At 27.3% G+C, this 18,371-nt stretch overlaps 2 protein-coding genes across 2 annotated transcripts; both read right to left on the bottom strand.

Annotated features, from left to right (window-relative positions):
* Window positions 1–168: 168 nt before the first annotated feature.
* On the bottom strand, window positions 169–15,501 carry LOC141530290 (uncharacterized). Its single transcript, XM_074247313.1, has 8 exons — window positions 15,322–15,501; window positions 13,615–14,627; window positions 13,083–13,395; window positions 11,472–13,001; window positions 4,320–4,384; window positions 2,987–4,177; window positions 2,566–2,878; window positions 169–1,951 (listed from the first exon to the last, which is right to left on the bottom strand). The coding sequence occupies exons 2-8, from the start codon at window positions 14,616–14,618 to the stop codon at window positions 425–427; spliced, it is 5,943 nt and encodes a 1,980-aa protein (XP_074103414.1). The 5' UTR covers window positions 14,619–14,627; window positions 15,322–15,501; the 3' UTR covers window positions 169–424.
* Window positions 6,131–10,342, bottom strand: LOC141530814 (protein toll-like). The gene is made up of 4 exons (XM_074248144.1): window positions 10,121–10,342; window positions 8,350–8,893; window positions 7,357–7,672; window positions 6,131–7,273 (listed from the first exon to the last, which is right to left on the bottom strand). Exons 2-4 carry the CDS (start codon window positions 8,880–8,882, stop codon window positions 6,293–6,295), a joined length of 1,830 nt encoding a protein of 609 aa, XP_074104245.1. The 5' UTR covers window positions 8,883–8,893; window positions 10,121–10,342; the 3' UTR covers window positions 6,131–6,292.
* Window positions 15,502–18,371: the final 2,870 nt, after the last annotated feature.

Raw genomic sequence — 18,371 nt, 5'->3', positions numbered from 1 at the left:
ACTCTCTGAATAGGTATCAGTTCAACAAATAACAACTTTATTATTAAAATTGTTGTCAACTACTTATATAAATAATTTGAGAAAAAAAAAACTTCGCTAAACCTGATAGTTATAAATTTTATTAATAATCTTAAAATAAAGCTATTTAACTATTTTAAAAATGTGAAAAATGTATATAACTTAACATAAAAAAATAACAATGAAGTTTTTTTTAATAAATATAAAAACCTTACAATATAATTGTAACTTTAACAACTTTATATGATCTCAAAATAAACAATGAAAAAAAAAAAAAAAAAAAAAAAAATAAAAAAATATCATATTTAATTTGAATAATAAAAAAAATCATACTGATATATTTAAATAAAATTAATTTTTACAATTAGTCATGAGAACTCCACTGATCTAAGATTAAAACTGACAACTATGATATAGACTCGGTATATTTCTCATCTACTTTCTTTATAGTTGATTGGTGGTTTTCAAATACAATATTCTTTTTAGCTTTTTTAATTTTACAGTGAGGAAGAGCATATTTTAATTTGTTCCAGAACCAAGGATCACCCCACTGGACGTAGGTATTCATAGTAAGATAAGTTTTGAGTTCAGGATCAGTAATATCACATGGTTGAATGTCGCCGTAGAGAATAACAATAACTCTAGCTCGACCGTCACTAAGAGCTTGATTGTGGGCTGCACGGAATTCCATTTTACCCCATATACTTTCCAAGAAATTTGGTGAGAGAACAACGATTGTTCGCCGTGATTCATTAACCGATTGCGCAATTTGTTGCGGAATCCATTCACCGACCAACCAATCACGATAATGCACGCATATTTTGAATGGTTTCGGTCCTTGTTCAAGTTTTGGAACTAATTCGTTCACTATAAACTCTTCATCTTTGTGAGAAAAGCTTATAAATGCATCATAGGTTTTGTCCTTGTCAAGCTCGGATTCGGTGACAAACCAGAGACACCACTGATGGGCGTATAGCCAGACTTTTATTTCATGTTGATAGCGATAGTACAATGCTGAGATTCCTCCAATAAGGATTCCAAACAAAGCAATGCCAACGCAAATTCCAATTAACCAATATAGATCGGATGGACAAAATTCGTCTATAGGAGTTGAAAAAATAGGTCTCTTAGCTTTATGACAATGGACCTTTTCTAATTCCGGAATCTTTACTCTTTTATGCTGAATAAAATCAATTAAATCTCGAGTTTCACAATCACATCTCCAGTTATTTTCGTGCAAAGTGAGGTGTTTGATTTTTGTTGAATTCTTCAATTTTTTCCAAACCTTACTGTCCAATTCAGTCATGTTATTATTATCCAAATATAATTCTTCTAATGTATCTGATAAATTATCAGCGTCAATACTGCTGATATTGTTGTTGTTTAGCCGTAAAATTGTAATATTTTCATACCCTTTTTGATTCAGTGAAGGCATTGTCTTTAAAAAATTTCCTGATAAATCCATTTCGACGTTATGACCTGGATTATTGAAAGATTGAGGAGGTTCTCTTAATTCACGGTACGAACAATTCATTAAAAAAGCTTTATCTGACGGTCTTGTTGTGCACTCACACTTGTTTGGACAGGATTTATCATCATTGACTTCTGAATCACGATAGACGCAGGTGAAGTTCTTAGACTTAAAGTTTTTTATTGCAAGACCTTTCATTTTTTTTGGTGAGTCACATTTTAAATCGTCAACTTTTAAATTAAATCTTTGACGTTGATAAGAAAGCTCTCCCTCAAAATATTGAAGAAAATCATATATTTGACAATCACATTTGAGTGGATTATTTCCAATGTTTATAACTGCATCATGAGGATATTTTTCTATTAAATTTTCGTAAGCGTTTCTATACATATTAATAGACTCAATCATATTGTATCTCAAATCTACTTCAGCTTTTTTAGACGATAATGTCAAATCTCTTGCCTGAAACAAAAATTAAAATATGATTTGATTAAATTATTCCATCAATATATCTTTAGTTAGATTAGATTAGATTTTATTTATTTATCCCAAGACACAGGCCAAGGGGTAATTTCTGTTACAAAGTACATACAGTTTTTACAAGAAAACAATTTCTGTGAGTACATAATATAGTATTGAATAAAATTAATTTATCAAATTAAACTTGGAAATTAATATATAAAATATAGAATTTTAATATCACCAATTCAAATAATAACTCAGCACAATAATTCTGTGAATTACACTCACTTTATCCTTACCATAATCTTTAATGTATTAAATTTAAATTTATTATTTATTAGACGTCATTTTAATTTTCAAGATTTAATAAGTAATTAAAAACTTCTTTTTTGAAGACTTTTTTGAAGCAACTCGAATTTAAAGTTTCACGTGGGAGTTCTTTCCAAAGTTTTATCATAGTCACCAAAAAAGATTTTTCCAAGTAGCTTGTGATGAAAAGAGGTAGTTTGAAGGAGGTGTGATTTTTTGCAGCTAATCGATTTGAGCGTCTAACATCAGACTCCTCAATGAATAAATAGTTACGTATCATGTAAAAAATTAAATTTAGAACGTACATGTAAATAAATTATTTTGTTATGAGATACGTTCAATATCTTCAAATGGGTCATTTTAGTCCAGTCTTGAAACATATCTACTATGTTATTATGATCGACATATATCTCTTCTATCGTAGACACACATTTATGGAATGGTGATCGATAACCATATTCATCTATCAAGCCTTTGTTTGTCAAATTGAGTTCATTGTAAGAGAATAATGCAACTTTTAATTTTTCCAAGTCCTTGAATGCATGCCCATCGATTTGAATCATATTATTTCGTTCCATATTCAAAGTTTCGAGTGATGACAATCCAGTTAGGTGATTTCTAAAAAAAGACAAAAACAATTAATGTAATCAAATAATATGTTTTAAAGACGAGACAAAATATTGATAGATATGACATGTGAATTTCAATGATCAAAATATTACTTACGAGCTTAAAAATTTAATCTGATTTTTGGCTAAATTTAAATTTGTAAGTTGCCGCAACGATTTAAAAATATCATCCGGTAGATGATCAATTGTATTTTCGCTCATGTCTAAAAGCTTCAAATTTTTTGAATCTCTGAAGAAATATTGTGGTATTGTTGAAATATAATTATCTTGCAATTTTAAAGTTTCAAGGCTTCTTGTTCCCCAGAGCAAATCTTCTGGTATTTGATGGAATCCATTATTTTCCATATTTATTGTTCTTAAGCTTGTTAAATTACTCAAGAATCCACTTGGTAGAGTTGTAATATTACGATGATTACTAGTCATTGTTAAAGTTTCCAGCATGTTGTTGTAACGGAACAAATCTTCTGGGAATGAGTCATTGGTGAAATTATTTAAAGACAAATTAATCGTTTTGAGTTTTGATAACTTTGAAAAAATACCCTGTGGTATACTTGTCAATTTGTTGCCATGTAAATCAATTGATTGAAGATCACGAATGTTGTCGAAAGCATTTGCTTTAATTTCGATAATATCGTTCTTCCATAAATTTAAAAAAACGAGATGTCCAAGATTTTCAAAGTTCGATCGTTTAATTACTTCCAAATTATTCCAACCGAGTTCAATTTTTCTAAGACTCGGAATGTTTAAAAATTTTGGTGGTAATTCTTTCAATTTGTTCATAGCAAAATTTAACACCGTGAGATTGGGAAGTTCCTTGAATGGTTCACTAGTTAAATTTGATAGACTGTTCCCTTGCAGATCAAGACTTCTAAGCTTCTTGAAATCTTTTAAACTCTCTTGAGTCAATACTGTTGCTAAATTCGTACACGTCGCGAAGCTCAATTCTTCCACAGTATCGTTAAATATATTTTTTACAATCTTTCCAAGACTGACTGTGTCAGAGAAAGCGCAATTTTCAAAGTAGAGAGATTGAACTGACTTAACTTGTCGAACTGAACCTAGGTCAAAGTCAATAAAGTCGCCATTCAAGCAATAAATATTTAAGAAAATTTCCGGTTTGTAGTCAATCATGAAAGTTGGAAAATTATTTCCACAACTTATTCTGTACTCCCCTGGTGATAAAATCTCACATGATTTACAAAAGTCACCTTTGGGACATTGAGTGGCCCAGTTTGATGAGATGAGTCTGAGCACCAGGCACCATTGAAGCCAAGTCATTATTTTGATTCTGAAAATAAGTGAAAATTTTTTTTAAAGATTTTTTATAAGCAACATAAATTTAACATTTATAAAAATTTATGAATAAATTCATTTAATTCAGTAAGAAGTTTTTTTTCGACTGAATGATTAAATAAAAGTGCAGATTTAACTTTGTTTGTTGATCAGATTCTGCATTGGGTTTGCAATTTTCTAAATCTGAATACACCGACTTGTTCTTGTCTTACAACACAACTATCCTTATAAACATTAAACGATAAACATGTAATACGCGTCAATCGATATCAGAGTTACTATAGAAATATAATCTCATAGATATAAAAGAAGTACGCTGCAAGATATCCACTGATTTGATAAATCTCATCACAACTATGGTCATTTAATAAAAATTATTTAGTAACGTTTAAAAATCTATTTTAAAATTGATATAATTCAAAATAACTCACATCGTAAATTGCAATGCTAAAAATTATATCACAAGTTGTGGTATGATGGAAATAATTTACTTTTTGATCCAGTCTGTATCAATACCTCTACTTATTTTTTTTTATTGTTTTATTTTTTAAAACTGAAGAATATGATAAAGAGTAGCTTATTGATAAGTACTTGAAAATTAGTTTGAAGTTGAACAAAGTGTCATTAGAAAATGATAAGAACATCATTACGATATATGTGTATCAAAGTTTATAAAATGCCAAACTTTAATGATCAGTAAACCCACACTTAAATGGTTATTGATTTATAAAATAATTCTGATCTTGTATGTTCTTGATTTCGAGATTTAAATTTATAAAACAACTTTTTATTACTGTTGTTGTCAATTTTTACACACGATTCATTCATTCTTTCACGTCCACTAAAAACTTTTTTGCTTCAAGAACATCTTTAAAATAGATTAAAAATTTTTTCAAGGTCAGTATTGTGGCAACTAAAATTTAGATTTGATAATAAATAATATCCGCAGCATAAGATGTTTTGATAGAAGAAGTTTGAGGTAAACTAAAATTAAAGTGTTATATTAATTGACAAGTAGTGGGTCTAACAAGGTATCTATGTCGTTACCTTCTTATCAATACATCAATAGATTACTAGCAACCTTGACAGTCACTATCTGACTGCCGTGACTTCTAAACTATTAAAAAATAAAATTTTATGTTGAATTGCACTGTACTTTCTTAACTGTTGACGTTTCTAAAGATATAAGCTCATCCTGATGTTACACTAATCAAGAGCTTTCATTTGAGTACCCACATGCATTTTGATATATTTATCATATATTCATATATATATATATATATATATATATATATATATATATATATATATATATATATATATATATATATATATATATATAATATATGAAAAAATGATGTGGGTACTTGAATAAAAGATCTCGACGAGGGTAACATCGGGATGAGCTTATATCTTTAAAAATGTCCATAGTTCACAAGATACAAGGTCATTTCTTCATTATGTATCTAAAGACAGAGCATTTTCAAATGCAGTTTAAATACTTATCATAATAAATTAACTATCAGTGAAAATGATATGAAACCTTGAAAAGGCACAAATTCAATTCAAGACTTTTTCAACGATACCAAATTTAACCATAAAAACCCATTTTATCATATAAATATACTGGCCACAAAATTTTGCATATTCTCTTAATAATATACATGGAAAGAACAAGATGACACTGGATATCATCCCAGGTTATACTCAGTGATATCTGGATTATACTCATTATAATCTAAATTATACTCATTGCAATCTAGATTATACTAATTATAATCTATATTATACTCATTGTAATCTGGATTATACTAGCTACTATCTGCAATTTTTTTTTCCCTCAGTATAATCTGGGATGATATCCAGTGTCATCTTGTTCTTTTCGTGTAGAAAAATATTTTTTAAAAGTTATAATTTTTAAAACATAAAGAACACGGTTACACTATTTTGAACTTTAATTTATTATAATGTTATCAAATATTTCTATATAATATTTTTTATAACTATAGTAAATTCATCTGATGCATAAATACAAATAAAAAATAATTATATCTTAAAAATATATACATTTTTTATTTAATCCTAATCATAATAAATAATAATTTTGTTTTTACACAACAAAAATAGATTTTACACCATGTTTGTTATCATAAATGGTTTTTCTTCTGTTATTATGTCTATTTCTTTTAATCAAATATAGCGTTAAAATGATTCCACCGATAAATCCCAAGATACCGATGATTATACATAGGATAAGAATCCAATAACGTGTTGCAGAACAAAGCCTATTTAAATTGATTGTATAAATAGGTAAATCATAGCCATAACAAGTAACATTTCTTAATTCAGGAATTTTCTGATCCATCATCTGAATTAAGACGGTTAAATTACGTGCGTGACAATTACACTTTAATTTATTCCCATGTAAACTGAGATTTTTTATTTTCGTTGACGTACGCAGTACGTCCAGTACTTCATAATTAATTCTTACTAATTCATTGTTGTCCAGGTATAATTTTTCTAAATTCTCCAATGGCATATCTATTGGAATTTTAGAAATTTTGTTATGCGACAATGCGAGAACAGTTATATGCTCGTATCCTTTTTGATTTCTCGACGGAATTTTTGTTAAGTGGTTCCCAGTTAAATTCACTTCGACATTCGCTCCCGCGAACCAAGGAATTGTCGCTGGTGCTTCATCGAGGCCACGATAGGAGCAATTCACAAATATGGATTTCTTCTCTGGATTAATAATACAATTACAACGAGAAGGACACGCTCCAATCATAGTTTCCAAAGAATGATCTAATTTGCATACAGAATTAGGGACCTTATTCTGTTTGCCGCACTTGAATTTATCAATTGCTGAACTGATAAATCTTTTATCAACTTTGGGATACTTTAATTCTAAAAATAGAGCCATTTTGGACATCTCGCAGCCACATTGGACCGGATTATTCTCAATATTCACAACAATGTCACCAACAGAATATTCATCTAAAAGTTCCACTTGTCCGTAGTTTATTTTTTTTACGCCGTTGGAAGATAAATCTACATTAATTTTATTTGACAGAAACTGCATTTCTGTGTCCTAAAATTATTAATGAAAAAATTTAATAACAGATTTTTGATTTTAAAAATATAATAATGATGAATTTATAAATTTTACTTTACCTCAATAACACTAAAGTGATTGTGACTCAAATTCAGAATTTTTAATCTAGCTGCAAAGATCCAATCTCCAAAAATTTCGTCAATATTGTTGTAAGCAAGGTTTATCTCTTCCAAAGTTTGTTGAGAATGGTGGAATGGTGACAATGGTCCATACTCGAAGTTAAGAATATTATTTTCCTTCAATGTAAGAGCGTTGTAAGAAAAGTCTATAGTTTTGAGATTTGATAGACCAAGAAATGCTTGACGATGAATAGTTTTCATGTTGTTGCGACTCATATCCAAATAACGCAATGATGAAAGTCCAGAGAGAATATTTCTATAAAGTAAAATTAATTATTAGAAAAGTAATGTAAATAATTTGGTAATTATGCTGAAGTAAGGCTACACATATTTTTTGCCATAAAAATTAAAAATAGATGAGAAAATTTTTTTTCTTAATTAATCTATTTTTAATACACGAAATGAAAAAAATACAAGATTATTGAAAAATATATGCATTATCGTAAAATTATTCATTAAAAGTCGAAATTAAAAAATTTTTAGTTTATAATATCATAACTTTTTTTTTTTTTTTTTTTTTCATTTTTTCATGTTTTTTTAGAAAAAAATGTACACTAAAAAAAAATTCTTGACTGGACGGTAAATTGTCTTGGCTCAAGCAAATACTAAGGAAGATTGAAAATTTCTTCTTGCTCCAAAATAACTTTTGTTTTCCTTAAAATTCTCTTGGTGCAAGAATTTTATTTTTTTTGTCTATGAAACAGCTCTCATTTGATTTTAAATTAAATTTTCATGAAAAATATAAGAAAAATGCATTTTTTTAGCGTATTGAACTTGAAGTTTGATATTAAAAAAAAAATTTTTTTTTAAATATTAAAAATATATTACTTAAAGTATTAAATTCATATTTTTAAAAGTATTAATAATGTCGATTTTTCGATTCTTTATAGCCAACTAATTATTTAAAAAAGTGATATTTTTTTGCGTCATTACTTGTCAAGTGATGATATCATGTTGTTGGATAAATCAAGATACTCCAATTTTTGTAATCCTGGAAAAGCTTGGTCAGATTTGAAACTCACGGTCGAAAGGTCATTAGAACTAAGATTTAAACTATTTAAATTCGTACAATCGTTGAATAATTCATTCGAAATGAATGTTATTTTATTTTGTGACAAATCCAAATATTCTAAATTAAATGCTTTTGAAAATAAATTGGATGGTACTGTCACTACATTGACATTAGTGATAGTTACAAATTTAATTGTATGTTTGAAATCAGCGTAATAGTTCAGATCAGACAAATCTGATTTATTCGAGGGATTTTTGCAGTTTATTATAGCAGTTTCAGGTCCATGAAATATAGAAGACAAATCTAGATTTTCAATTATGCCATAATGCAGGTAGTAAATATCGTTAGCAGCAACTTTGCATATCTGACAATTTTCGCTTCCTGGACAACTGGCAGTCCAGGCTGGAGAGGTGATAAAAAGTAAGGTCAGCAATAACTTTAAGCTGACAGTCATGGTTATAAAATCTGAAAATAATTGATCGAGAGTTTAGTTGATTGAAAAAACATGAATAATAATTAATCGTCGGGTAAAAAAATAAACTATGATACAAGTATAGTGTGAGTCGCCATAAAAATAAATGATTTATTAAGTAAAGTATCACATTAATGCTTTTGATAAAAAAATCAGTACTAATAATAAAGACTGCAATTAAGAAATTTCAACCACGTCACATCGTTAAAATTTAACATTTTATGATTATTATACTTAAAATGAAAACAAAACTATTATATTATATATATACAATCATATCTCTGCTGATATGAGTAACCCTGACAATAAATATATCAAAAATGAAAAAAAAAATACGTTTAATGTGATAATAGTCCGTGAGTTTTAAATATTCGAAAAGTAGATTTACAAGATTTCACGGAAATTCCCAAGGATTAATTCAACATAAGTGACATTTCTACTACGATTTTATTTTTGTTTTTACGGTAACAACTTGTTTAGATTATCCAAGTAATTACTTTCTCATTTATTTTTTAATTAGAAATTTAGTATCTTCTCTTAATCTTATCTTCTCTTAGAAAACTTATCGGCTGGTTTAATTATAGCTTTACTAACTTAAAACGTATTTTTCTGTCTGTTATCAAAACACTATTTTAAACTTTGACACTTTTATTTACTTCTTATTTTATTGATGTATGAGATATTAATAGTATTTATCATTTTTTTGAGACTGGATTATTTTTCCGTACGAATTTTCATATAAATAGGTATATAATCTATCAAATAAAAAAATTAATAAAATTTATCATATCTCTTTAAACTCTTAAACAATTGTGTTAAAAAATAATTAAGTATGGTAATTTTTAAGTTTTTGATTTCAATTTTTGTTAAAAGGGAATATAAACGTAAAATATACATAGATATTTATATTTGAAAAATTTTAATGCACATATTCATAATTATTTTTTCTGATAATAAAAAATTTTATTTAAATAATTTGAATTTTTGGAAATGTTAAAATAAATTTAAAAAAAAATTGTCATAGATACAAATAGATTTTTTTTGAAAAAGTAACATTTTTGATAAACTTTGTATTAAATTAATGTAATAAAACAATAAAACATTTAATTTTATAGCTAATGACTCTTTAAAAATAAATTTGAAATTTTATGAAGATATTAACACATGAAGTCCTTCAATAAGAAAATAATTATAAGGAAAATTAAAAATTATTAACTTACTTAAAATATTAAATTAATAAAATTTTAAATCGATGAGATAAAATTATAATTTATTACAAACTTAACAGTAAATAAACTTCTCAGGTATGCAAAAATATTATTATAAAATGAGCGTAACCAAAATGAGTAGTGCTAGCGAAAGTGATTCGATTTCGACTGAGAATTTTACTAAACTCACTATTTAAATTCTCGAACTTCCGAGTCCCAACACTCATAAAGCTGGCAATGAGGCGTCGACATAAATTGAAAACAACTTAAAACTAAATTTTAAACAAAGTACTTTTGACTACCTGAGGTACCGAGACTTAAGGGACGCCCAAGTTTACAATGAATCATTTCAAAAACCTTTATCCTCGAAAATAATAGAAAATATACGTGTACTATTGGATTACAGAAGTAAATGGCATTAGTAATTATCCCGGCGTCAAATAGAATGAAGAAAAAATTTAGCTGAAAAGTGGAAAGAATGTATTTTACTGTTGATTTATCTCAAAAAGATAAATGTACTTTTAAATTATAGCAAAGGACAATAAAGAATAAAAAGGTGTAAGTGCAAAAGAGCTTGAGTGACGCATAACTTTTGGAGGAACTATTAGTATAAAGTTCAAAAATGTTTAAAAAAAAAAATAGAAAGGCAAATAAAACCGTAATTTTGGGAGTTTTGGACTCGAACGTCCTACTCTCCGTGTGTTAGCTAGTTGCAAGTCTTATAAATCAATCAAAAATGGAGTGGACTTTTTTTTTTAGATAATTGCACATTAAAAAAAATTCTTTGGCTAAGATTTTTAGAATTAATAATAATTTAGCCTATTTATAAGGTGTTAAAAAAGTTTAACACAAAAGTGGCTCACAAAAGTGATATTTTAGAATATCAAAAGTGTTATTTCTTAATATGTCCTTGAGCATACTCTCTGAAAAAATCGAAAAAAATAGAAATATATCGGCTACTTATACTTTAGTGTGTTTAATGAATCTTTAGGATTTATTATAATCTATTTGGGTAGAATAAAGCTTTAGATAATTACAATTTTAAGTGAATAAACAATTAGAAACAAGTAATTGATATTATTTACTACTTTTTTTTTTTTTTTTATTTAATTATCTCAAATTTTTTACTAGCAATATATTTAATTCTTATTAAAAATTATTTTTTATTTTTATAAAACTTACAAAAATTTTAATACGTAAAATTTTTATAAAAAATTGTTAAATAATTTTATTAATATAATACAGTAGTTTTTCCCAACAGTTCGTCAAAAAAAAAAAAAAAAAAAAAAAAAAATTCGTACAAAATAATTTAGATCGTAGCGATAAAAATAATAATATTATTAATTTATGATTACAATTATATATAGTAAGTATAACTTTCAGTGATAGATTTTTCTATACTTTCAGAGGATGAATTTCCAATAGATATTTTTTCTTCACTGATAGTCGGCAAAACTGGACGATAAATCCGACGCCTATTTTTTCGTTTTCGCTTTATCCTTTTAAAGCGCAGTAGAGCATAATCTAATTTTTCCCAGAATGATGGATCACCCCATTTGATGCAAGTGTTCATTTTCAGAAACTTCTTCAACTCCGGATCAGTGATATCAGATGGCTGGATATCGCCGTACAAAATAATAATGACTCTTGCACGGTCTTCGTTGAGTGCTTGATTATGCGCTGCGCTGAACTCTATTATACCCCAAACACTGTCTAAATAATTAGGCGAAAGAACAATAATTGTTCGTTGAGAGACATTTATAGATTCGGAGATTTGCTGAGGAACCCACTCTCCCCCGATCCAATTATGGTAATTAACACAAATCTTCAGTGGATTAGGTCTTTGTTCAAGCTTGGGAACCAATTCAGTGACTATAAATTCTTCATCTTTGTATGAAAAACTTATAAAAGCATCGTAGATTTTATCTTTGTCCATTTCTTCTTCAGTTACCAATGACAGACACCATTCACCAGCGTACAGCCAAACTTTTATTTCGTAGTTATAAAGATTGTAAAGTAATACAAGAATACCAACGATCATTCCTAGACTAAGTAGTGCAATTACAACTACGAAAATCCAAGTCAAATATACCGGACATAATTTATTTTTAGTAATCTCAGAAATAGGTACTTCACCAAATGTTACTTTTTCCAATTCAGGAATCTTGATTTGCATCTTTTTTATAAAACTAAACAAATTCAATGATTCACAGTCAAATTTCCATTGATTGTCATGCAAAGTAAGATTTTTTAGCACTTTTGAAGCTTGTAGTTTATCCAAAACTGTGTCATTGACTTTAGATATTAAATTATTGTCTAAATATAATTCTTTTAGCGAATTAAATGGCATATTTGTAGGAATTTCATCAATTTTGTTGTCTGCTAACTTCAGCACTGTAATTTCGTCAAATCTGATTAGATCTGGCTGGATTGATGATATATAATTGCCTGTGAAATCAAGTTCTAGATTAGCCCCGGAGATCCATTCAATATTGCTTGGTATTTCTAGGAATCCTCGATATGAACAGTCGACTAAAAATGATTGATCCTCTGGTCTAATTTTACAAGCGCACCTGGGTGGACAAGTTCCAATTGTAACTAAAGAATAGTTTGTGGGGGTACAAATAGAACTTTCTTCGGTCTTGTTCTTCTCATCACAATTTAATTCTTTTGTGATTGTCGGCTCAAGGATGTGTGACGAATAAACTTTATTGGCTAATAACATCAGGAAATTGTACGTGTTACAGTCACACAGCAGTGGATTGTCATCAATTTTCGCACGAACAGAGTCCTGACAATCAAACCTGACTTCTAATTCGCCAAATTGAATTTCTTCTATTTTATTTGAAGATAAATCCAGCTTAGTGGCGCTCAAAAAATCGAGATCTGATGCCTGCAATTATAAAATAAATTATTATAAAGATAAAATAACTAAATAATAAGAAAAAAATTTGTAGATAATGATTAAATTTACCTTTAAAGAAGTTATGTAATTATAACTGAGATCTAGCTCGCGGAGGTTGGTCGCCCATGTCCAATCTCGAAATATTTCGGTGATATTATTATGAGCCAGATTTATGTATTGTACTGATTTTTGGACGAAGTGAAATGGTGAAATTGGACCGAATTCATTCATAAATTTGTCGGATTCAAGCGTCAAAAAATTGTGAGAAAAATCAACCCTTTGGAGTTTATTCAAACTGTAAAATGCTCGAGGATCAATGGTTGTCATGTCGTTGTGGCTCATGTCCAAAAATTTGAGTGAAAACAACCCAGTCAAAAGATTACTGTAAGTAAATAAAAAAATAAAAATTAGTATGTACACAGAAAAAAAAATTTAGAAGAAATTTTCCTGGCTTAAAAAAATTTAATTTCATTCAAGAAATTTTCAATTTTCCTTAAGATTTTCTTGATTTAAGAAAATTTACGCTTGACTCAAGACTTTCTTTCTTTCTTTCTATGTATGCACAATTTTTGAAAATTTAATTGGTTGTTTAAATGATTACCTGTTAAGTGATCTGATTTTGTTATGTGACAGATCCAAATTCTCTAAGCTATTTAATTCTATAAACGCTTTGTCGGAAAGAAAACGATCACTGGATAAAAAATTTGAGCTGAGGTTCAAAAATTCCAAACTGTCGCAGTCTTGAAATAGTTTTGGTGGAATATAAAAAAGATGATTTTTTGAGAGATCCAACTTTCTCAATCCAGTAGTTTTTTCGAATAAATCACCAGTCAGTTGCATGATTTTACTATTAGTTAAATAGATTTCTTTCAAGTTAATCAAATTTTTAAAAAATCCACTAGGAAATGATGGAATAAACTGACCATTGTTTGTCATTAAAAATGATTCTAATCTACTATTTTTGCGGAGTAAAGTTGAACTTAGAGTTGAAAAATAATTGTCAGACAAGTCGAGGTACTCTAAGTTTAATAAAGGTTCCAATATTTTAGGAGCAATATTCGCCATTCCACTGTTTGTCAAAGAAACTTTCTTCAAATTAACAAAACCCTCGAAAAAATCATCGACGTACAGCATGTCATTGTCATTCAATGAAATTTCCTGGAGATTTGTGAAATCTTTCAGATACTCTTTTTTAATTGGCGAATTATATCCATCGTTAAATACTGATGACAATTCTTTGCCAAATGACGAAGATTCAATTTTTAATTTCGTGATATTTAAATGGTCAAATATTCTTCTGATGGCATCACTTACAGCAGTTGGCTCAGTAAATTGACACTGTATAAAAGTAGCTCCCAAAATTGTTTTATTTTTCAAAAATTCAGACTTTTTTGGCCAATATTTTATCATTTTTGTTATTATCTCAGCATCATCTTTGTCATCGATAAGTGATTTATAAAAGTTATCTTCATCAATGATACCATAGTAAACGTGAAGTGATTTTGCTGAAGAAACTTCATGCTCCAGACAGTGCAAACTTCCAGGACACTGAGCAGCCCACGATGATGTAATAAAGAACAGCAGGCACAACCAACTGGCTTTCATTTCCAAAACCTAAAATTCAAAATAAAATAAAAATTATTTAATATTTATAAAATAAAATAAATTATATTATTTTTTTGTAAAAACGGCGTAATGTATTACTTATCTTTAAGGTATACATTTTTCCATATAATTAATGTTCTAATTTACTTCACCATCGGAATAATAATAATATTATTAATAATAATAATAATAATAATAATAATAATAATAATAATAATAATAATAATAATAATAATAATAATAATAATATCTAAAAAATAGTTGCGTGTATATTCAAACTAGATTACTTAAAAAAATTTTATTCTTATCTATCAGTGAGTAAACAGTACAAAATTTATAAACAAAAATAGATTTCAGTATATGTTAGTCACTGCTAATGATATCTAACATATTATTTTTCAATTAACTAAAGATAAATTTCAGGAAATTATTTTTTTTTTAGATATTAATATTTTTTTAAATAAATTAAAAAGTTGCATTATAAAAATTCAAGGAAACGAAATAAGAAGAAAAGTTTTACTAATCAAAAGAAAATAAATAAATGTCTTAGTATGTTTATTTTTTAATTTTTTTTTGTAATTAAAAAAACTTAAAAAAAACCGCTTTTTAGCAACATATGAAATCATATTCTCTTCTTTTTTTATTGGAATCGATTAACTTAAAGAAGATATAATGAATAATAAGTGAAGTAAAAATGACTTACCTATTTTCTTTAAACGTGAGAAGAAATTATTGCCGTTTTCTGGATGTTTGTTAAAATAAAATTCAAAATATCGAATATTTTAACTAAGAAAAATTTTCACGTGTTTTTCGAAAAAGAACTAGAGAAATCAACCTTCAACCAAGTAATTATATTCAGTGAAGACTAACGTAGTTTAGTAATTACTTCGTGACTAAATGAGGGATCGTGCGTGAAATATAGAGGCAGCACTACTGTCGAAGTAAGCGCTCTCTAGTGTTCTTTTGCCAAAGATAGTGGGATCAAAACATTCATTATAAACAACATAAAATATTTATAAATAATGGAAAAAATAATAAAATATGGTTTTCAACCAGTTGTCAATAATATTATACGTGGCCAAAATGATGAAAAAGGGAAAAAATTATTTAACTCTAATCATGTTTATGGTGTAGTTGAAAAACAAAATAATTTTACAAGTGTCATAACCGCTAAAGTCGTGCCTCAAACAAGTGTGTCAAATACTTATGATGTGAAAGTTTTGGTACGTATAAAAATCTAGATGCTCGATCCCTATTGTACAGAGTTTTCTTTTGTCCAGAATTATCTAGTAGTAGAATCGAACCATGAATTTCTCCACTTTTTAAAATATCGATAGTGTAATTTAAAATTTAAAAATAACTAACGTAACTGTATACTTCTAAATATATACTTAGATATTTATTTTAATTATAAATGAAGATAATTTTTTATAAAAAAAAAAAATTCGGTTGTTTAATTTTAATAAAAAATGAACAAATTAAGTTAAATAAATATAAACTAGAAGAAAATAAAATAGGAATTACATGGTTTATAATTAATAATAAATAACAAAAATATAAAATAAGTTGTTATAGCACATATATTCATTTATTATACGTAGATTGTTCATAGCTTATTATTCGTCTATCTTTTATAGCAACAGCAAGTATTACAGTATTACAGTTTGGTCAGATTAACAAATGTGATATATTATTATTATTATTATCGCCAATCTGCCGTAAATGTGACAATCATACAGCAAACCCGGATGAACCGTATGAGTGACTGAGCCCCATACAAATACGGCAGGTTAGTGAATAGATGCCGTTCGATCATCCGGATACGAAGGCGTCTATTGGTTTTTTTTTTTTAATTTATTTATTTATTAATTTGGCCTTTTGACAGTAGTTTTTATTTTATATATATATATATATATATATATATATATATATATATATATATATATAATATATACATATTAATACATATATATATTAAAATGAATTTTTCAATAGTATTTCTGTTTTTTTTATTCTTCAATGAATTATTTTTCAAGACATCCAGCGGAGTCTACGAGAAAAGTCGTTTAGGTGCAAGAGCGCGTTCTACAAGCGCTTTTTAATACAAACTAAGTGTCTGCATGTCGTATCACCTGCGACTTTTTAAATGTTAATGAATTTATAATTGTTCGTTCTTAACAGCTTAATTTTGTTTTGTTTATAATATAATCTTTCATACTATCGTTCTATCTTACTTAAGCATACTCTCACGTACACATTTGACATTACCAATGCATGTACATAAATCTCATCAATATCAGCTATTTTTTAATTTTTCTTTCATCTCGTAATCTCACACAGAATTTAATTTAATAAACCCAAGCATCGCAACACAGCCCACGTGAGTCCTGTTTACTCTGTACACCGTACAGCTTCTTTTTTTTTTACTATATAATTAATAATTAACTGTTAAATATTTCACGCGTTTATTTATCCTTTATAATTATTATTAAATATATTTATAATTTTTTTTATGACCAAATAATTACACTCATCAGCGTATCGTATACTAAGAAATACACACGTCGAACTGATATTAATATTTATCTTTATCTTCATCATATTCTTCTTTATCTATTTTTCATAATTAACTCTCTTAAATCTTAATCACATCTTACAGCTACATTTGTTTTTATATATATTATTATTTACATCTTTTTGGCACCTAAATTGTCTGTCATAGAATGACACCAATCTATAACATGCATCCAAGGAATCGAACAAAATTCACCATCGATCTCTACATCCTATATATCTCCTTTTATTTAATTTATTTTAAATTTTAATTTTTAAATTAAATTCAATATCAATACAAGTTTATTTAAATATTTATTAATAATTAATTTCATTAGACGCGTTAAGTCATCATTCCATGGTTGACTCACAGTGTCTGTGTCGCAGAATCACCCGGGAGCGTTCCGTATGTAATATTCATTACCATTAAACTGTTTATTATTTTGTTTTTCATTTCAAATTGTAGTACAGATATTGTTCTTATTTTTTTTTCTTCATTTAAGTAACTAGTTTCATTTCTTGGATCGTTCAAATGACCGCGACGTGTCAGAACAACTCAAGTGAACACGTTTTAAATAGATACTTTGGCATACTTTATTATTATTATTTTTATTATTGTAATTATTATTTGTTTATTTATTTTTAAGTTGAATTGTACATTTTTGTGATATATTATTATTATATTTTCCTATCAAGGCTCATACAAATTTATTTTATTAATTAACTTTAATATTTAATTAACTTTATTATTCTCATCTTAGTTACAATTATTATTATTATTATTATTATTATTATTGTTACTAAAGAAATTTGTATGAGCCGAGTCCTTTTATTTGTACATATATATCGGACGTCACCAACTCGTCTTATAACTTTTTTTTCTTCAAGTTTTTATTTTATTTTTTTGCAGTATTTGTTATTAACTACAATACTACTTAAATAAAGTTATGAAGACGAATTGATAAACACGCCGTACCCGCGGTTGTTTGTGTCTCGAATTATTTATTTATTTTCAATTTTTTTTCTACATGAGTTACACTTATTTATTATTTACTTATTAATTGAATAAATAACTTTGTCCTAGATAAAACTGACTGCGACTGGTTGGTATTTTTAGATATTTTTTTTTTCCAGACTGCCCGGCAGTCAGATTTAACAATCACAAAATAAAATTTAATTACTAATACAATTTAATTTTTA

This window comes from Cotesia typhae, unplaced genomic scaffold (assembly GCF_013202065.1).
Source record: "Cotesia typhae breed Kobodo isofemale line unplaced genomic scaffold, CoteBio_Ctyphae contig_5, whole genome shotgun sequence".
NCBI lineage: Eukaryota > Metazoa > Arthropoda > Insecta > Hymenoptera > Braconidae > Cotesia > Cotesia typhae.
This window is presented reverse-complemented; position numbering and strand designations above follow the sequence as displayed.

Excerpts from the sequence above, each read along its gene's own strand:
- LOC141530290 (XM_074247313.1), bottom strand. The coding sequence starts at position 14,618 with ATGAAAGCCAGTTGGTTGTGCCTGCTGTTCTTTATTACATCATCGTGG. Across the intron at positions 4,385-11,471 it reads CTGAAAGTTATACTTACTAT|AACAAGTCGGTGTATTCAGA; the intron begins ATATAATTGTAA and ends TTGTAAGACAAG. Across the intron at positions 1,952-2,565 it reads ACAAAATAATTTATTTACAT|GCAAGAGATTTGACATTATC; the intron begins GTACGTTCTAAA and ends TTTTTGTTTCAG.
- LOC141530814 (XM_074248144.1), bottom strand. The coding sequence starts at position 8,882 with ATGACTGTCAGCTTAAAGTTATTGCTGACCTTACTTTTTATCACCTCT. Across the intron at positions 7,673-8,349 it reads ATGATATCATCACTTGACAA|AAATATTCTCTCTGGACTTT; the intron begins GTAATGACGCAA and ends TTTACTTTATAG. Across the intron at positions 7,274-7,356 it reads ATCACTTTAGTGTTATTGAG|GACACAGAAATGCAGTTTCT; the intron begins GTAAAGTAAAAT and ends TAATAATTTTAG.